General features: G+C 48.7%; 3 protein-coding genes across 15 annotated transcripts in view; 2 read left to right on the forward strand and 1 right to left on the reverse strand.

Annotated features, from left to right (window-relative positions):
- The window catches only part of CNTROB (centrobin, centriole duplication and spindle assembly protein), a 29,749-nt gene extending 23,617 nt beyond the window's left edge, over nucleotides 1-6,132 (reverse strand). The window contains exons 1-8 of one of the 12 annotated variants that reach the window (XM_036033042.1): nucleotides 6,073-6,132; nucleotides 4,867-5,385; nucleotides 3,726-3,810; nucleotides 3,386-3,467; nucleotides 2,756-2,912; nucleotides 1,736-1,852; nucleotides 1,402-1,518; nucleotides 973-1,071 (exon numbers count right to left, since the gene is read on the reverse strand). In XM_036033042.1, coding sequence (XP_035888935.1) covers nucleotides 973-1,071; nucleotides 1,402-1,518; nucleotides 1,736-1,852; nucleotides 2,756-2,912; nucleotides 3,386-3,467; nucleotides 3,726-3,810; nucleotides 4,867-5,148 — 939 coding nt within the window. In that variant the 5' untranslated portion in view covers nucleotides 5,149-5,385; nucleotides 6,073-6,132. Of the gene's footprint in view, nucleotides 1-972; nucleotides 1,072-1,401; nucleotides 1,519-1,735; nucleotides 1,853-2,755; nucleotides 2,913-3,385; nucleotides 3,468-3,725; nucleotides 3,811-4,866; nucleotides 6,041-6,072 lie in introns of those variants that run through there. The other 11 variants (XM_036033041.1, XM_028534314.2, XM_028534313.2 and 8 more) reach the window with 11 other exon arrangements.
- TRAPPC1 (trafficking protein particle complex 1) lies at nucleotides 6,131-7,759 on the forward strand. The gene is made up of 5 exons (XM_028534274.2): nucleotides 6,131-6,242; nucleotides 6,348-6,446; nucleotides 6,598-6,668; nucleotides 7,026-7,164; nucleotides 7,453-7,759. The coding sequence occupies exons 2-5, from the start codon at nucleotides 6,348-6,350 to the stop codon at nucleotides 7,579-7,581; spliced, it is 438 nt and encodes a 145-aa protein (XP_028390075.1). The 5' UTR covers nucleotides 6,131-6,242; the 3' UTR covers nucleotides 7,582-7,759.
- Nucleotides 7,760-8,008: 249 nt separating this feature from the next.
- On the forward strand, nucleotides 8,009-15,533 carry KCNAB3 (potassium voltage-gated channel subfamily A regulatory beta subunit 3). Of its 2 annotated transcripts, XM_028534309.2 has the most exons (14): nucleotides 8,010-8,900; nucleotides 10,233-10,276; nucleotides 10,361-10,398; nucleotides 10,637-10,716; nucleotides 12,232-12,276; nucleotides 12,367-12,411; nucleotides 12,628-12,671; nucleotides 12,881-12,967; nucleotides 13,222-13,307; nucleotides 13,469-13,589; nucleotides 13,674-13,768; nucleotides 13,862-13,982; nucleotides 14,153-14,241; nucleotides 14,511-15,533. In XM_028534309.2, the coding sequence occupies exons 1-14, from the start codon at nucleotides 8,659-8,661 to the stop codon at nucleotides 14,586-14,588; spliced, it is 1,215 nt and encodes a 404-aa protein (XP_028390110.1). In that variant the 5' UTR covers nucleotides 8,010-8,658; the 3' UTR covers nucleotides 14,589-15,533. The 2 variants fall into 2 exon arrangements, with proteins under 2 accessions (XP_035888944.1, XP_028390110.1); XM_036033051.1 differs by lacking the exon at nucleotides 12,232-12,276 and having other exon boundaries at nucleotides 8,009-8,900.
- Nucleotides 15,534-18,204: the final 2,671 nt, after the last annotated feature.

Below are 18,204 nucleotides of genomic sequence, written 5' to 3' on the forward strand. Positions count from 1 at the left end.
ACCAAGATCCTCAGCATGCCTTCAAGAGACCAGCAACATGCCCCCTCACCTCCCATACAATATGCCTGCTGAGAATTGTGTCCATTAAAAATACAAAAGCTGGCAAGCCAACTATTATAATACAGTAGGTAAGAGCTTCTGTTCCAGAAATAGGTAAATCTGGGTTCAAATTTCACTTTGAGTCCCAGCTCTGTTATTTACTATGTGTCCTTAGGTATACATCCTCATCTGTGAAATGGGCAGGCATAATATTGTCATCTACTTTGTGAAGATTAAAGTGAAAAGAGTCTGTAAAGCATTTAGCACAGTGTCTGGCATGTAGTAAGTACTCAGTATATAATAGCTATCACCATCATCAAAAGAAATCCCACAAAGAATAGAATATCCAGCCTACCATCATGTACTAGCCAACCAGCAACCATCACCAACACTGTTGGATATAGCCTGTTAAGATTCTAAGTAACAGCATGCATATAGCAAGCATGTGTCATGCATGCAACAAGTTCCAAACCTGGCTACTAATTCACATGGGTAATCACCTCATCATTTCGGTAATAAGAACTTGAATGAGTCCCATTCCATACCATTTTGGCTATGCCCTAGACCACAGTTCCCAAACCTGGCTGAACAGAATCACAAAGGAAATTCCTGAAAATATTTCGTTTCCCAAACCCCACCATATATCTACTGAATGAGAACCTCTAGGGATGGGTCCCAGAGATCTATACATTACAATAATTCCCCAGATGATTCTAATGAGGATTCTAATAATTTGCAGTCAAACTCACTTGGTGGCAGAGCCCTTTTTGTAGAGTATCTAGCAGAACTAGTATTTTAAGGAACATTCTTTGGGAACTACTGCCCTGGTGCAACTGAAGTTATAAATTCCCACGATCCACCAACAGCCCAAGCCCTCTAGAAGTAATTAACATAACAGCCTCTGTTGGAATTAACCCAGCCCAGCATTCTCACCAGCATTTCTCTTTCCCGGTGCTGTAGTCTGGCAGCTTCCTTCTCACGATTCAGGGCCTCCATGGCCTCAGAAAGACTTTGTTCTAGGCGGGTTACTGTCTTTCAGGAAAAGGGTTACACAGGACAGAAGAACTGAGGGGAATCTCTATGTTATACAAAAAGCATTAACAACGTAAACTTTAAAACTAAGGGTTAGGTCAATTACTTGAGGGCCAAAAAGACTAACTACATGGTATGAGAAAAGCTAGGAAGACATCAATGATGCATGTTTGACAGCAGAAACAGTGAAGGGAGCAGAAATAGGAGAGAATTGTCAGGCCAGCTACTGCAAGATTCAGGTCAATCTGGTAGGAACCCTAATTCCAGGGCTATTTCAACCCCCTCATTCTAGTAATCAGTGACTTAGGTTATATAACCCACATTGCCCACCTCCTGCTGCTTGCTTCTAGTGAGTTCAGCTGCCTGGCGTTCTTCCTGGAGTCCCCGAAGTACTTCTGTGCGTTCAGCTTCATGCTGGTTCCAGCCCTCCACCACACGGGCCAGTGTCTCAGGAGAGGAAAGTCAGATGTAATTCCAAAGTAATATTTTTGCCTTCCTTCTGCCCATGGGGGCAAGGTCAACAGTCACCTTCTCCCAGTAGCCAGTAAGCCCACCCCTTACCCCAGCTCCTAGCATGAACAAAAGATGTTGGTTGGCCATCCCCTATTTATTATTCCTTAGTGCACCCTATGGGGAGACCCACCACATTCTGCTACCCTGGCACCTTGTCCAATTGTTCAATCATGATATCTTTCTTGCGGTCAGCATTCACAGCCACAGCTAACTGTTGCTGAAGCTCTAGCACGCGGGTCTGTAGGCTCTGAATATGACGCTCACAATGCTGGGAAGAAAGATAAAGAAACAGTACTGCCATCCTTAGTCTGACCAAAGCACTGAACTTTCCAGATAGGTGGAAATGGGCTAGAGATAGGAAATGGGCTGTGTCTCAAGGATAGAATAGGTTTGGAAGAGAATCAGGAATTCTGGAGCAGAAACCTTATGGCCTGAGACTTCTAACACCTTCCTCTACCATCTCAGAAAGCAGGAGCTTAGCTTCCAGGCTCTTCCTTCCCCTGGATCCCCTGAGAAAAATTTCCACAGACCTTTTGGTGGGGGTGCAGCAGCCCATGCTGCAAACAGTGGGAAGTTACTCCTGCCTTGAGAAGCTCATTGAACACAGCGATTAAACATCGCAAGGATAAAGGCAAAACCTGTCATTCGTGCCCAGGCAGTTGAAAATAGAAGAGAAGGTTCCAAAAATGATAACACAACCAATGATTTTGACTTTTCTTCTGCCTTGTCCCTCTTTTTCTCCCATCAGACAGGCTGAAGTTCAGAGAGATAAAACTCATTGTATCAGCAGCTATAAAGCCTTTGTACAAGACAATAAAGTTCATTGCTCATTCACCAAACACTTATGGAGTGCTTCTATGTGTTTGGTATATTCTAAATTTTAGGAAGACAGTGCTGAAAAAGATAAGGTATGACCTTCATGGAGCTTAGATTTTAGAAGAGCAAAATAAGCAAGATACATCAGACTGTGATAAGCTACATGAAGGATATAACAGAGTAATGAATACCTGGAGGAGAGGTGTGCCATTTTAGATAGGATGGTGGAACAAGGCCTTCCTGAAGAGCCACTAGAACAAAGCCCCAGCTTCGGTCCCTTAACCTTCTTCCCTTCTTAGCACTTAGCCCTATTTCTAATCTTTGCTGCTTTCAAAAGAAAGTCTTTATATCTCACCTTGCGACGAGTATGCTCTGAATCCAGTGCATCTCTCAGGCCCTGAAAATCTGGGGGATTTAGTGGGGGTCCTGGCCGAAGGCTGGTGTAGCGGGGAAACAACTCCTCCAGGGCTTGGGCTGAGCTGGATGGAGATAAGTCTTGCAGGGGTCGGGTGCTGAGCAAATCAGATAGAAATATTAGGATTGGAAAAGGTTTTGAGACCCATGAGTCCAGCTGTGACATTTTACAAATAAGGAAACTGAAACTCAGAAAGCACAAGAGACTTGGCCGATGTCTTTAAGTTAGGTAGTGACAGAACCATACACAGCACATAGGTTCTATGATTCTCTCTATAGTGCTCCTTCCTCCAGGCCACACTCCCTGTGGTAAAAGTCTCCACAGAAGCAAGCTAACTCTTCTGGGAGAAGGAGGCTGGGAGAAGGCCAAGTACTAGACAGCAGGTGCCCAAGTTCCTGAAGGAGTAAAGGGAATAGAAAACAGGAGAGAAAGGATAAAACTAAAAGCTAAGTGGCAAGTGTCTTAGGCCTGAAGAGGTACAATGGCACTAAAGGAAGAACTAAGAAATAGAACACTCGGCTCTGTAAGAGAGAGGGCAATCAAGCTAGAAGAATCTCACGGGGAACTCACTTAAGCAAGGTGGCTGTGCTCTCACTGTCAAAGGAGTCTTCTTCCCGTCTCTCTGAGCCCACACCTGGAGTGAGGGGATCTCCTGCAGGGAGCCAAAGGGAGCCCACAGCCAGCAAGGATCAAGTAAGGATAGGAACAAGGGCCACTTGAAGGAAAAGAAAGCAGAGAGCCTTCCTTTCTATTTCATCCACTCCTCTAGCCCTTCTCCCAAAGAACTGAAGCCTTTCCTTCTGAAATCTTGTCTCAGAGGTCTAGGTTCCCCTCGCACCCCGCTTCCTTTCTCTATTTTCTCCCACTCCTTAAATCTAGGTTCTCCTTTATAGGGAATGGATTTACTTACGATAGGCTGCATCACGTGAGGTTTGGAGCATGCTCTGGAGTTGGCCCCGAACACTTTCCATCTCAAAGATATGCTTGGAACCATCCTAGAAAAAAGTAACAGAAATCAGAAGCAACTTGAATAATCTATATTCTACCTACTGCCAGGGTAGAAGGCATCCAGTACCCCCTAAAACTCAAGAATTTTTACTCCAGCACCTGGAAAAGCAAGAACAAAGAGAACTGACCCAATAAGGGTCAGAAACTCAAATGTGTACAGATGCCAGACAGGTGGTGTAAATAAATTAATATGGCACATTAAAACAAGAGTAGTGAGGATTCTTGCCAACTAGAGAGTAAACAACCTGCCTAAAAACTGTAGTCCATGGCTATCAATTTTTCAAACTCTGGAAATTAGTTATGAGACCTTTTCAATGGAACACTAATAACTATTTTCTCTGTAACATGTGTAATTTATTAAACTGTGTCTTAATGATTTACATGCCTAATTTTGAACCATACAATCAAAACAGTTTTCAACTGAAACGATCTTAGCATATTTTGCTGCTATCTTTAAGTCCCTAGTTACCTCTTAGGATGAAGAAAACTTAGCCTCAGCCCTGGCCGGTGTGGCTCAGTTGGTTGGAGCATCATCCCATAGACCAAAAGGTCAAGGGTTTGATCCCTAGTCAGGGCACATACCCAAATTGCAGGTTCAGTTCCCCTGTTGGGCATGTACAAGAACACAACCAATCGATGTTTCTATCCCCAATCCCATACTTTCTAAAAGGGAGATAGAGATAGAGATAGAGATAGAGAAAGAGAAAGGCAGTGAAAAATGTCCTTGGGTGAGGATTTTAAAAAAGAAAGAAAAAGAAACCTTATCCTCACTTTCAGGTCCCAAATCTCAGTCAGAGAGTTACGGCAACCTGTCCCACAGTGCAGGTATCTGTGACAAAGAAAACACTGGGAAATTTCATAACTTTCCAAATTCTGGTGTCCCGGGCCATTCTCTTTCTCTCTCATAAACATTGGCACCAAGAAACAAGGATGACTGACTCTGTACATAAAAGGGATATGAAATCCAACAATAGTTCAAATCCCAGTAAAGCTTTTTTTTTACCACCCCCAATCTCAAGACCCAAGAGGCCCCCCAGACACACCTCCTTCACCTTTTTCTTCAAGTTGTTCTCCAATCCAACTGACAAACTGCGACTCAGCTCTTGGGCCAAGCTGTCTAACCCTTCATGAGGTGGTAGGGAAGTGGAGGGTAAATACAGCTGGGCTCGGGCTGTGGCCTCTGCTTGACGACTGAGGTGCAAAGAAGCATAGAGCTGGGAGGTCACCTCGGAGGACACTTGGTTCAGCCCAGGGGCTTCTGATGAATCACTCAGGAGATCCTCAGCCCGGAGAGGTGAACTGGGGCTGGTAGCTGATGTCGCCATGAGTACAGGAAAGAGACAACTGGAGACAGCAGAGCTGGGAACTCCTGGTTCTGCTTTAGGAGAGCCCAAGGGGTAAAGTACACAGAGAAGGAAGACTTGGGAGAAAGGGGGAAAACTCCAAGCCAAGGAATCTTGGTGAATAGGGATATGGAGGCTTTCTGGTTACAGGAAAGATTCCCACCGGTACTACAGGTCATGGGAGAAAGCAAAAGCATTTCTTTCCACAGCTCCTGGAAACTGTAGAAAAGGAGAGTACAGCAAGGAGTGAGTGGGGGACAAAAGCACCCCTGCAGTTCATCTGGAGTGCTGAAAGGTGCAGATCAACTTCTGGCACAGGCTATCACTGGTCAATTCAGCTCTTAAGTTCTCACACCCAGAACATGCAAACTGAAACAAACCCAAATCAAATAGTGGCTTAATTTCTGTCCAGCTGCCTTACCTGCCCCTCAACTGGCTCCAGTCTCAGAGAGACAGGAACGCCACTCTCCCCACCTCCCCTCTGCCCACTGCACAGTTCTACCCAGAGTCAACTGTCTCGTAAATCCCCTGCAACCCCTCCTGCTACGAAAGCCGCGGCAAGGCTCCCTAGAATCCCTCCCTTCCCACTACCGCAAAAGAAACTTTGTGAATATTCAGTCACACCCTCAGAATGTCCCTAAAAATTACTCCGCCCTCAAACCTAGCCTGCAATGTTGTACCTTGATTACTCCGTTCCGACTATCCCACACCTCCAGTCTTCAGCCCCCCAACTTGTCACGGATAGCCCCCTGCCCGAGGCCGGATCCGGAAAGACCTGGACCTCCCCCCTCGCGCCCTTCCCTACACTCGTAACCGTTGGTAGCCGCCTGCCCACCGCCCAAAGCCCCGCCTCTCTTTCCTCGATGACGTCACCAGCCCGAAGACCTCGCTCGCTGCCGTACTTACCGCTTCTGGAGCCTGGGAGCTGGAACGCGCGTGCGCGGGCCCTACAGCCGCGAATTGGCTGAGAGAGGTATTGGGACGCTGTAGTAGCTCCTCTGGTGCACTTGGACCCGGTGGGGCGGGGCTCCGCGGAAACCGGAAGCATCTAGTGACAGGCAATTGGAGCAGTTCCGGTGAGTTCGGGGGACCCCGCCTGGTTGGAGGGATCCAGGGCAGAAAACTGGGACCCACAGAGTGTGGGCGGTACCGGAGCGAGGCTCACACTCTGTGTCCTGCAGATGACTGTCCACAACCTGTACCTGTTTGACCGAAATGGAGTGTGTCTGCATTACAGCGAGTGGCACCGCAAGAAGCAAGCGGGGATCCCCAAGGAGGAGGTGACGAGAGGGCCCCGCGCAACCGGGTGACCTCTCATCTCCAGACGCACACAGTCCCAGTCCAGTCACCCCCCTCCAAATCCTGGCTCGTTCCCGCCCCTGGCCTGTCTGCTTAAACAACCGAGAGCTAACTCTGCCCCTCTCCCTCCAGGAGTTCAAGCTGATGTACGGGATGCTGTTCTCTATCCGCTCGTTTGTCAGCAAGATGTCCCCGCTAGACATGTACGCGGAATCCGGAGTCAGAGGGGATGTTGAGGGAAGGAGGAATAGCCTTGGGAATTGGGGGGGGGGGGGCTTTCTGGAGTGGGAGAGGCATTTGGCTCCCAAGGAGGGGAAGCTAATCTGAAGCGACAATGCTGGAGCTGGAAGAAGCCGCGGTGAGGAAAATCTGAAGGTAGAAAGGTTGGATGTGGGGGCCAAATGGGGGGAGCGGTGCGGGGCCGGGAAATGAGAGTTGTCCTTAGTCAACCAGACTCCTACAAATGCATTTAGAGAGAAGAGTCGACCTAAAGAGGATTAGAAGTGTCTTTCTGGGAGAAATTCCTCTCTCATTCCTTAACATCCTCCTCATCTCTGCAGGAAGGATGGCTTTCTGTCCTTCCAGACTAGCCGTTACAAACTCCATTACTACGAGACGCCCACTGGGATCAAGGTTGTCATGAATACTGACTTGGGCGTGGGACCCATCCGAGATGTGCTGCATCACATCTACAGTTCGGTCAGTGCCAGATCCTGGGACCCTTCTCCCAAAGCTCCTCAACAGCAGTGGCCATGTAGAGCCCCAAGACTCCTTCAAAATCCCTGCCAGGATCCTACTGTAGTGTATAGAAGTGTATATAAGTCAGATAGAAGTCAGAGTTTTCAACACTCCCACCAGTTTCTCTTCAAGGAGGGCTTGCCTCCTTGCCCTTGATCCTAGTGCATTCGCACATCCCTGAGGTTATACTAGGTTTAGAGTTGGAAAGAAGTGTCCAGAGCCTGGCTCTAACACCCTCCCTCCCCATAGCTGTACGTGGAGCTGGTGGTGAAGAATCCCCTGTGCCCGCTGGGACAGACTGTACAAAGTGAGCTCTTCCGCTCCCGACTGGACTCCTACGTCCGCTCTCTGCCCTTTTTCTCTGCCAGGGCTGGCTGAAGGATGCACCCTACCTCACCCCTCAGGAGAATCTCTGTCTACCTGCCCCTCCAACCCCTCTAGCTCCCAGGCAGCCCACCCTGGTGCCCTCCCTGTTACCTCCAAACCAGGCCCTCTCTCTAGGTTTATCCTCTACCAGAGGCCGTGAGAAGTCCAGAATAAACTTTTTGTCACTCTGTGGCTTGAGTGTGTCAGTTTGGGTGGTAGGTCGGGGCCCTGCCCTACTCATGGACGGTGGCCACAATCTCTGAGCCTGACCATGGGTTTCTCAATAACAGCACTACTGACATTTCCGGCTGGATAATTCATTGGTGGGGGGGGAGGGGCGGGGAGCTGTCCTGTGTTTTGTCCTGGGCGCCACTCACTAGATGCTGTACTTTGTCTTGGGCGCCACTTACCTGTCGCGGGTGGTGATTGTCAAAAAAAGATCTTGTCAAACGTCCCCTGGGGGTCTCAGTCGTCCTCTACTGAGAACCACTGGGTTGAATCCAGAGGGTACCAAAAACCACCCTCCCGGGGTCTGCTCTCCAGCTCCTGAATATGCCCAAGATTGAAGCTATAGAGCTTCGGAAGGTGGGGTTTATGCAGATAATGGAGGTTTAACTGGGAGGCAGGCGGGTTTATGCAAACGAGAGGGCGGTGCTGCCTGATGATTAGCTGAGCCTGCTGCGGACGCGGCTGGGAGCCCAGCAGGTCCCGCTGCGGATCAGGCTGAGTTGGCAACTCTCTCCCCACCCCCCTCCAACTGTCCCTAGGTCCCTACCCTCCTAGGATCGCCCTCCACCTCTACTGTCATTCATTTCCCCCTCCTTCTCCCTGCGCCAGTGCCCCCCATAGAGGAATAACTCCCCTCGTGGTTCCCCCTGTGTTTCTCTCCTCCCACCGCAAACCCCGCGACCTCCAACAGCCCGCCCCCGCGGGCCCAATCCTGCCTGCTGACTCCCTCTGCAGCCTCCTCAGCCTTCCCGCTCTCCTCAGGGCTCGAGCCACTACAACCCAGTTTGTCCGCCCTCGGGCTTCCGGGCTTCCTCCCCCTCCGCCCCCTCGAAGCCCCCTCACCAACCCTGGCCAGCCGGCATGCAGGTGTCTATCGCGTGTACTGAGCAGAACCTTCGCAGCCGAAGCAGTGAGGACCGTCTGTGTGGACCCAGGCCAGGCCCCGGGGGCGGCAATGGTGGGCCGGTTGGCGGGGTGCATGGGAATCCTCCAGGAGGAGGAGGGCCAGGCCCAAAGGCCCGAGCCGCAGTGGTCCACCGACCCCCAGCGCCCGCTGGGGCCCTCCGAGAGAGCACCGGCCGCGGCACTGGCATGAAATACAGGTATGGGGGTAGCCGGGCAGCCTGCCCTATCTGCTCCCCTTTCCTGACCTGAGGCTTTCTGGGATGCCTCCAGGACCCTCTCAAACTTCGCTAAGAAGGTCCTGGCTCATTCTATCTCTTCTTCCCATAGCTGGCACTCCTTTACTTTGTCGCTCTCTTGGTCTTCCTCAATACCCCTGACTAGGAGAAATTCAAGTTTACCGAGATTGATGGGTCCTGTGAGACCCAGGGGGTGCTCCTGAGCTTTTCTCCTTACCCCCAGGAAAGCCAGGGATGCATGAATCTCCAGCCCCCCACACCCCAAGATAGAGTGTCCTTGGGTCGGTGTCCTGGGAAGAGGTGGAGGGAGGAAAGGGCTTCTTGCTCTGGCCTGCTCAGGGTGCCTGACCCAGATACTGCCCCTACCTGCCCCATGGGCCCAGTCTCCAGCGACCTTTCTTGGGGGGACAGAAGTGGGGCCCTGGGAAGGATGAGCCACATCTCTCAACCCCATGCTGAGGAAGAGGGGTCAGGTGGGGAAGGTGGACTATAATGTAACAGACTTTATCTTCGGGAGCTGCTGGGCTCTCAGAACTACTAACAGGGGGAGGGGGTTCCTGCTTGGGAGTGAGCAGAGATCACTGATCTTACTGAGCTTTGCCAGCTAAGGAATTTGATCCCTTCCATGTGACAGCCCTGCTTGGGAGGCTGAGCCAACAACCTGAGTGGGTGTTTTGGAAGGTGGGGGCTCTCTGGTTCAGAGACAAACTTCACAAGCCCACAGGAGCAGAGGGAGTGGAGAGGGGAAGAGGAAGAACTGGCCTTTCCTGTCGTTCCTGTCATACTCCCCATGGAGATTTCCTACCTACCTATGTTGGAGGTCTATCTGCCTAGCTTATCTAGGGACACTTCCCTGCCTGAGTGCCTAAATTTGACTTGGTTCACCCCTCCATCTCTGGTGTCTGCCCTTTAGCATAGCACTCTGTCTGAAGGTCTGTTTTCACAAACTCAACATAATCCACCAGTCACATTTCTCCAGGCCCCCAACTTCACACATGCTAGAGATGACTCAAACACAAACAAGATCCCACAGAAGAAACATAAATCAGGCAGCATATCTCCAATGTGTTAGGAGGGAAGAGAGGCACTGGACAGTGGATCCAGCGAAAGTCATTTATTTGTTCACATATGCTATGGGCACAGTACTGCCCAGTTCAGTAGCCCACTGGATCTAGTTTCTTTGGGCTGAGACATAGTGAGGGCTTCTTATTCTGGGGGGAGAGGAAGTGGGAGCTGATAATCTGTGTCCCTAATGGAGGCTCCACACCTTCCTGCTACTTCTGTCTCCTGCAGAAACCTAGGAAAGTCTGGTCTTCGGGTGTCCTGTCTTGGCCTAGGTGAGTTAGAAAGGATTTAAAGGAAGGGTGTTTTTTTATGGCTTGCCTCCCACAGTTCTCATGTGCCTGGCTTCCCTCTTGCAGGTACCTGGGTCACATTTGGTTCTCAGATCTCGGATGAGGTATAAGTGATGGGACCTAGAAGCAGGGTGAGGGGCTATGAGGGAACCAGAGCCGGGGGGGAATGGACCTGGATAGGGGTCTGGACAACAAACGCTGATGGATGGGGTTCAAGGCTGGAGGGTGAGGAAAGGGGACAGGATCTGGAAGCAAGGCTGAGGTGCTATGGGCCAGGGTGCAGCGAGGGAGGTGACTGAGGGGCCAGTGGTTGATCTTCATCTCTTTCTCTCGCCTCCCTAGACAGCAGAGGATGTGCTGACAGTAGCCTACGAGCATGGTATAAACCTGTTTGACACCGCTGAAGTGTATGCAGCTGGAAAGTAAGGAAAATTATGTTTAGAAGATGAGAGAACAACAGGACTTCCTGTTTTCTCTCTTAAGAACCCCAGGAATTCTGCCAACACTAAGTTCTAACCTTTCTGTCAGTGGGCCCCCAAAACATTATGGGACTCATAGTCCTAAACATCAAGTCCTTCTCCAGCTTAGGAGGCAATGGGCAGACTGTGCAGTCAAAATAAAATAAAACTAGCAAATACATCTTGGGCATCAGTTATGTGCAACTGTGTGGGGATTTCAAAGCTAAATTTTCAAACATACCATGCCACTTCACACACCCATGGCTTCACACTGGGAGTAGCCAAAATCTGTGTCGACCTACCATTACATCTTCTCCATTTGACAGACTCTTCTGTTCATCTTCAAGACTTGGCCCAAATGTCAGCTCCTCCAAGAAGCCTTCACACAATTCTCCAAAGTTGATCACTACCCCCTTCAATTCCCAAAGCACTTTACACTACCCTCTGACACACCATTATCAATTACTGGTTCATGTGGCCATATTTGCTGCTCAATTGGGATTCTCCTTCCAATGAACTCTGTCTTGCTTTTCCCTATATCACCTAAGTACCTACACAGAGCCAAGCACAGAGCAGGCACTGCTTGTGGAATGCCATCAATATGCCCTCAATATGCTCACAGCCTCAGAGGTTATACAAACAAACCGAGAAGACAGGGAGCTATGAAACACTGAATAACAGTCCACTATAACAACTTAAGACTTGTTAGACCTTAGCTCATAGTTAAGTTCCAAAGAATTATGTGGCCCAGAGGTTTTCAATCTTTTTCATCTCCTGGCACACATAAACTAATTACTAAAATTCTATGGCACATCAAAAAATATAATTTTGCCTATCTAACAAAAAAATAGGTATACTTTTGATTCATTCACATCAGATGGCTATTGTGTTGGCTGTTGCATTTTTTAAATTTGACAATCTAAGGGAAAAGAGGTCAGTACCCCTGACTAAACAGTCAGGTGTTGCATGTTTTAAAAATTCTTGTGGCAGACCAGTGTGCCACATCACAGCAGGTAAAAATCACTGGTGTAGCCAATGAGAGCTATGGAAACTGATATGAAGGACTGCCCATAGTCTATAGCATTCAGAGAACATTTTCCATTCTGCTCAGAGGTAGAATCTGAGCTAAGCTTTGGAGGATAGGCGGGATTTTGCAGAGACCCAAGGGGGAGGGCAACACAGATGACTGGAACCAGTGTCTCCCTAGTCTGTCCCACTCCCCTCCTCCTATTCTTTCTCTTCCGAACTCAGACCAGAGCTTGGTACATAGTTGAATGATTGAAAGAAAATTGTACAACTGTGCCCCTAGTTCCAGGGGCCTCTGTTATTTAGTCCAGAATGGGGCCTTGAGCCCCTGGGCTCCTGGTTTATGCTCCACTTTACAAGAGAGGAAATTGGTTGATGGAAAAGGTGGGGGAGAGGGGAAGGAACTGATCCACCTTCGAGGGGTCAGTGCTTCTACCACTGTCTTTCTTCCAGGGCTGAAAGAACTCTAGGCAACATCCTCAAGAGCAAAGGTTGGAGGTGAGAGGGTGTTTGTGGGGTGAAGATTGCTGGGGATGTGATCATCAAAAAATCCTTTTCTTGTGGGTTCCCCCATTTCTCTTTTTCCAGGAGATCAAGTTATGTCATCACCACAAAGATTTTTTGGGGAGGACAGTAAGTGGCTGCCCTCCTATAACTGGGGAGAAGATCTACATAGAGGATATGTGCAGGTGTATGGGATAAGGGTGGTGACAGCTGTCCCCACACTTGCTACCCCAGGCCTGCTTCTTGCCTGTGAAAACCAATGCAATCCCAGTTCCTCATGGTGCCAGTCCAGCCCTGGTCTCCTCCCTTTGTAATACCTCAGCTTTGACTTTCCTTTTCCTACAGGGCAGAAACTGAGCGAGGCTTGAGCCGCAAACACATCATCGAGGGTGAGAGTTAAAGACTGAGAACCTGAAGTGGCTTGGTATGGAAGCCAGAGGAGTTGGGGACATTCTCTGAAGCTTTTGAGTTAGAGGCTTTGAATAAGGGAACTGGAATTTAGGCAGCCATGGCAAAGGGGTGAGGTTCAGACCTCACCCCTTATTCTTCAGAAACTGAAGCCAAGGTACTTACCTTCCTGTCTTCATCCCTACCCCAGGCTTGCGAGGATCTCTGGAACGTCTCCAGCTGGGATATGTGGACATTGTCTTTGCTAATCGCTCAGACCCCAACAGCCCCATGGAGGGTAAAAGCAGCACTCCAACCCTGATAGTCCTTCAAAACTGAGCACTTCTCAACTTCTCAAACCCTCAGCAGGAAGCCAGCCCTAGCTCAGGAAGCCTCCCACAGCGGAGGCTCAGATCCCGGGACTTAGGGAGGGAGGCAAAAAATAGAAACCAACCTCTCTGGGGTCTCGGTGGGGCAGGCAGAGATCTGCAGGTCTGGAGCCCTGCATAGCAGGAATCTGACAGTAAGGCTCTCCCTCTCCCATATGCCTAGAGATTGTGCGAGCCATGACCTATGTCATCAACCAGGGCCTGGCCCTATACTGGGGGACATCCCGATGGGGGGCTGCAGAAATCATGGTGAGTGTGCTATCCCACTTGCCCCTGTCCCACAACTGGTTCCCATTTTCACATGGCCACTCCAAACTCCACTCTATTGGAGGAGGAGTGGAAGAAAATGGAAGGGGTGCTCTGACCCCCATCTCTGCCCCAGCCCCTCATCTCTTTCTCAACACATGCAGGAGGCCTACGCCATGGCCAGACAGTTCAATCTGATCCCCCCGGTGTGTGAACAAGCAGAGCACCATCTGTTTCAGAGAGAGAAGATGGAGATGCAGCTGCCAGAGCTCTACCACAAGATTGGTTTGTAGCCCCCTTATCCCTACCTTTCCCTTGGGCTCACCATCACCTTATCCCTTTCCCCACATCTAATCCTCTTCCTCTTAGGTGTTGGCTCAGTCACCTGGTCCCCTCTGGCCTGTGGCCTCATCACTAGCAAGTATGATGGGCGAGTCCCAGATCCCTGCAGGGCCACTATCAAGGTGTGATCTTAGGGCTCGGGATGGCAGGACTGGGCTCTCCTGGCCATTCTAGGGTGGTGGTGTGATCTTTTGCTGATTCTCTGTGGCCTCCAGGGCTACCAGTGGCTCAAGGACAAAGTGCAGAGTGAAGATGGCAAGAAGCAACAAGCCAAAGTCATGGACCTTCTCCCCATCGCTCACCAGCTGGGCTGCACTGTGGCACAGCTTGCTATTGGTGAGACACTGTCAGCCCTGGACCCTGCAGGGAGCTTGTTTCCTCCTGAGACACTCCCAAAGCCAAGACTGGTTTGTCCTCGGGGAGAACCCTCTTCCTCAGAGACACTTCTAATGTTCATCTGCTCACTGTTACCCATCAGTTCTCTTGTTTTCCTCCTCTGGCCCCAGCATGGTGTCTCCGCAGTGAGGGTGTCAGCTCCGTCTTGCTGGGGGTGTCCAGTGCAGAGCAGCTGATGGAACATCTGGGTGCCCTACAGGTGAGCTGGGGACTTAGAGGGTGAGCCCATCTCTATCCCCTCCCCAGGTGTCAAAGCTTCATTGTCCAACCTAGAATGGGCCTGTGAGGTCACCCACTACAAGGTCCTCATTTTGCTGATGAGAGGTCAGGGTGACAAGACAAAACGGGCATAGCTGTGATTATTTCCCTGCCACTTAGCACTCTGTGCTGCTCCCCTGGGTCCCATAAGTTCATGACATCAAACTTCATGCCTTTCTTCAGTCACTCAACCACCTGATTCTCTTCCAGGTGCTGAGCCAGCTGACCCCGCAGACCGTCACAGAGATAGACGGACTCCTGGGGAACAAACCACATTCCAAGAAATAATCTGTCAGCAGGGACCCAAACCTGGACCACTGCACCCCTACCTACCTGCCCACCCAGAACTGCTTCCATACACCCACCTCCTTCCAGCTCCCAATCCCTCCCGCCAGAGCCAGAGTGACCCTGCCCACTAACGAGTTCCGGCTTCGAGAAGATAATCGATATGCATGAACAAAGCCATATCCTTCTGCAGTGGGTTTGAGAGGAAAAGTAGTCCGCTGCTCCCTGCTGCATTCTCCTAGGCCTTTTTGCTAATCCTGGGCATGAGCTACTGGGCCGTCTCTTCTTTGCCATTTGGCCTTGCTCCCTTTCTTTTACCCCAATAGCCAAAGCCCCTTAAAAAAAAAACAAAAACAAAAAATGGCAGACATAAACGCAGAGTACCTCAGAAGTAGCCCTTGAAATACCATCAAGGGGTAATAACCTAGAATAAGAAGTGAGTTGTGATATCATCTGGGACAACGGAAAATGCGGCTCTTACGTTATCCGGTACTAAAGAAGCCAGGCTGGCCCTGGCAGGAAGTAAACGATAATCTTTGGGAAACCAGGACCCTGTCTCCCAGCCCGGAGGTGGAGGAGGGCTTAAAACTGAAATTAGTGTTAATACCTTGTTTCTGCCGAGAGTGTAGGCATGGGGAATACAGTGACAACAGCACTGGCAAAGTTAGAGGGAAATTTGATGGCTAACTTGGCCAGGGTAGCCCTTGGAAAACATGATTCGGCTGTGCTTCGAAGGAGATGGTGACAGCCTTTAGGTCACAGCAGAGATATGGGGCTGACAAACAAAGGTCTGGGGATAGACTTTTGAGCTTTTAGCAGGGCTTCCCACCTGTCAGTGAAAGACTGCAGTCTTCCTTCTGGCAATAATCTTAAAGCAATAATGACGGCCCCTCTTCTGTAAGACTTTCCAGGGAATTGTAAATAAAATCTCAGTTTAATCCGTCCTCACTCACTGCGTGTTGACATTGCAGGGGGTGGGAGGTTAGGGTCTCAGTCTCAGATAGCTGGCCCTCTAAACCCTTGCCATTAGCAAGTTCCAGTACTAGCTTTCTCTCCATCGCTCACGTGCCTCAGGGACCCAAGCCTTGTGCTCCTAGGCACTGCTCTCATCAAGGACCCAGGCACCAGATTACTCAGCCCCCGTTTTCTTCCTTCCTTCAGTTGCCACGTTCCTTAGAACCCAGAGAGATCTGGCTTCATAGTCTTTTTCCTCCCTCTGAGACCAGTGCCCTTGCTTCGTTTTGAAAGTTGTCTTGTACTTCTTAATTTCCCTCTCGTCTGATACCTACACATATGCCAGGGAACTATCTTGGTAGTTTTCTTGTGGCTGAGTGGGAGGGGCTGTTCTGAGGTGGAGGCTTTGGGATTCAGTGAAGGAGAGGTAAAATGAAACCCGGTCCATGGTTGAGATGATACAGAAAAGGGAAAGGAGTTATTATAAGGAAAAAACAGAAAACAAGTGAAAGATTAGGTGTGAGGGTGGCAGAAAAGCAGAATCGAGGAGGATTATTTCAGATACCACCCCTTAGTCTTCCCCAAAAGACTCCAATTTCCCTGAGACAGAAAGTGGGTGGAAAGCTACAACCTTTAAAGATCACAAGGCAAGAAAGGATGAGATCTGCCTTCCTTAAAATACAACCTCACCATCTCCCTACTACCCATCCTTACCCTTGATCCTAAAGCTGAGAGAGCAGAGTAAAATCAATTTCCAAAAGAGAAACAGCAGCATGCCATTTTTGGGATTAGTAACGAACCGGATCAACTAATGAATACTTACATCCCAGTTCTACTCATTGTGGAGGAAACAAAGAGGTAAAATGTATTGCTAAACTATGACTGGTTATTCTGTAACATACATGAATTTATAAATTCAAAATAGCCCTCTTTTAAATAATTATCTTGGAGAGGTCTGCACTTACTTAAAAATGCCTCCCTCATTTCTCAAAACATTACAAAAAACCCTCCTTATAATTACCTTCAGATTCAGTTTAGAAACCCCTTATAAGAAACCTTCTTTTATTGTCACACCTCATTTACCACATTTATCACTCTACCTCATTCATTAATTTAACAAGTATTTGTTTACCGAGTCCTACTATGGGATACAATGGTGAACAAAATCAGACACAGAACCACCTTTGTAGTATTTACACATGGGCAAAACAAATAACCCCCAAACAAAAACTTTAGTTATCCAAAGTTCAGAGGAAATACTGCCCTGAGAGCTGACAGATGAATAGGTGTACCAAGGCAAAAGCAAGAAGGTTAGAGGGATAGCATACAAGAAAGCCTTGTGGCAGAAAAAAACATACAAGCCAAAGGTCTCAAAAACCAGAGTGTCTAAAGAGGGAAGGGAAGCAGAACGTGAGACATGGGTGGGTTCAGAACATAGAGAGACTTCATAGGGCATTTTAGAATATTATCTTTATCTTAAGAACAGCAGGAAACCCTCTAGATCAGTTATATATTGATACACCACAAATCACCTCCAAAATTTAGTGGCTTGAAAGAACTTCTGAACACTTAATTTTTTAAATCATTTGTGTGTGTGTGTGTGTGTGTGTGTGTGTGATTCTGTGGGCTGGTTGGGGGTAGCAGGGCTCCTCTGTTATTTTCATCTAGGCTCACTCATGTGGCTGAATTCAACCAGTAGGTTGTCTGAGCAGGAAAATCCAAGATGGACTCGCTAGTACATCTCATTGTTAAAACTGGCTATTGGCTGGGGCTCCTCAGATCTCCTCCATGTGGCCTCATCCACCACTGGTTTGAATTGCCTTACATGGTTGTCTCAGGGAAATACTGCAAAGGGACAGAGGCAGAAACTGCAAGATCTCTGAAGGACTATGCTTCAGAATTCATCACTTCTGGCACATTCTATCAGACAAGCAAGTCATGGAGGGATAGGGAAATGACCCCAATTCCTTCTCCTCAATGGGAGAAGCACATTAAAAGGTTTAAAACAAACCTTTAAAGGAGAGCAAAGGGTGTGTGGTAGGACATGATTGAGTTTGAGATTTGGGAAGATCACTCTAAGTAGTGTGGAGAAAAGCTAGCATAAGGCCATAACAGCTGTGGACGAACTGGTTAAAAGGCTCCTATGAGGGTCTAAGCAAGAGATGATGGCAGCTTGGACTAGGGTGGTATGCTGGAGGTAGAGAAAAATGGGTGGCTTAGAGGGATATTTAGGAGGCAAAATGAACCAGGCTTGGTGATAAGTCAGTAAAGGAAGATGAAAATGAGGGAGGGGTCAAGGATAACACCTAAATTTCTGGAGGTAGATAAAGAAAGAAGTAGAAAACACCGGAAGACATGCTGATTTGGACAAAGAAATCATTGGTTGGGGTTTCTGGAGATAAATAAGAAAGGAAGAGACTGAATATCCAGGACTGAAGTTTAGAGAGGCTTTAACTGTCAGTTTGGGAGCATTTATATAGTCAAATCTACCTTAAAAGTTTAAGGTTTAATCAACAACTAGAGATATTAAAAAATGTGAGATTTCCGAACAGCATTCCAAAGAGAGGTTCCAAAATAGTTGTGAATTATCACAGTGTCATTGGAGTAAGTAGATAGTTTCCCCCCAAGTCACCATGAAAACAATACAGAAGTTCTGTAATGTTTG

Source organism: Phyllostomus discolor, chromosome 8 (assembly GCF_004126475.2).
Source record: "Phyllostomus discolor isolate MPI-MPIP mPhyDis1 chromosome 8, mPhyDis1.pri.v3, whole genome shotgun sequence".
NCBI lineage: Eukaryota > Metazoa > Chordata > Mammalia > Chiroptera > Phyllostomidae > Phyllostomus > Phyllostomus discolor.

What these genes read in the sequence shown, in the direction of transcription:
- KCNAB3 (XM_028534309.2), top strand. Translation starts at nt 8,659, where the DNA reads ATGCAGGTGTCTATCGCGTGTACTGAGCAGAACCTTCGCAGCCGAAGC. An exon ending in GGCACTGGCATGAAATACAG is followed by an intron (nt 8,901 to 10,232) that starts GTATGGGGGTAG and finishes TGTCTCCTGCAG; the next exon opens with AAACCTAGGAAAGTCTGGTC. An exon ending in AAGATTTTTTGGGGAGGACA is followed by an intron (nt 12,412 to 12,627) that starts GTAAGTGGCTGC and finishes CTTTTCCTACAG; the next exon opens with GGCAGAAACTGAGCGAGGCT.
- TRAPPC1 (XM_028534274.2), top strand. Translation starts at nt 6,348, where the DNA reads ATGACTGTCCACAACCTGTACCTGTTTGACCGAAATGGAGTGTGTCTG. An exon ending in AAGATGTCCCCGCTAGACAT is followed by an intron (nt 6,669 to 7,025) that starts GTACGCGGAATC and finishes TCATCTCTGCAG; the next exon opens with GAAGGATGGCTTTCTGTCCT. An exon ending in TGCATCACATCTACAGTTCG is followed by an intron (nt 7,165 to 7,452) that starts GTCAGTGCCAGA and finishes CCCTCCCCATAG; the next exon opens with CTGTACGTGGAGCTGGTGGT.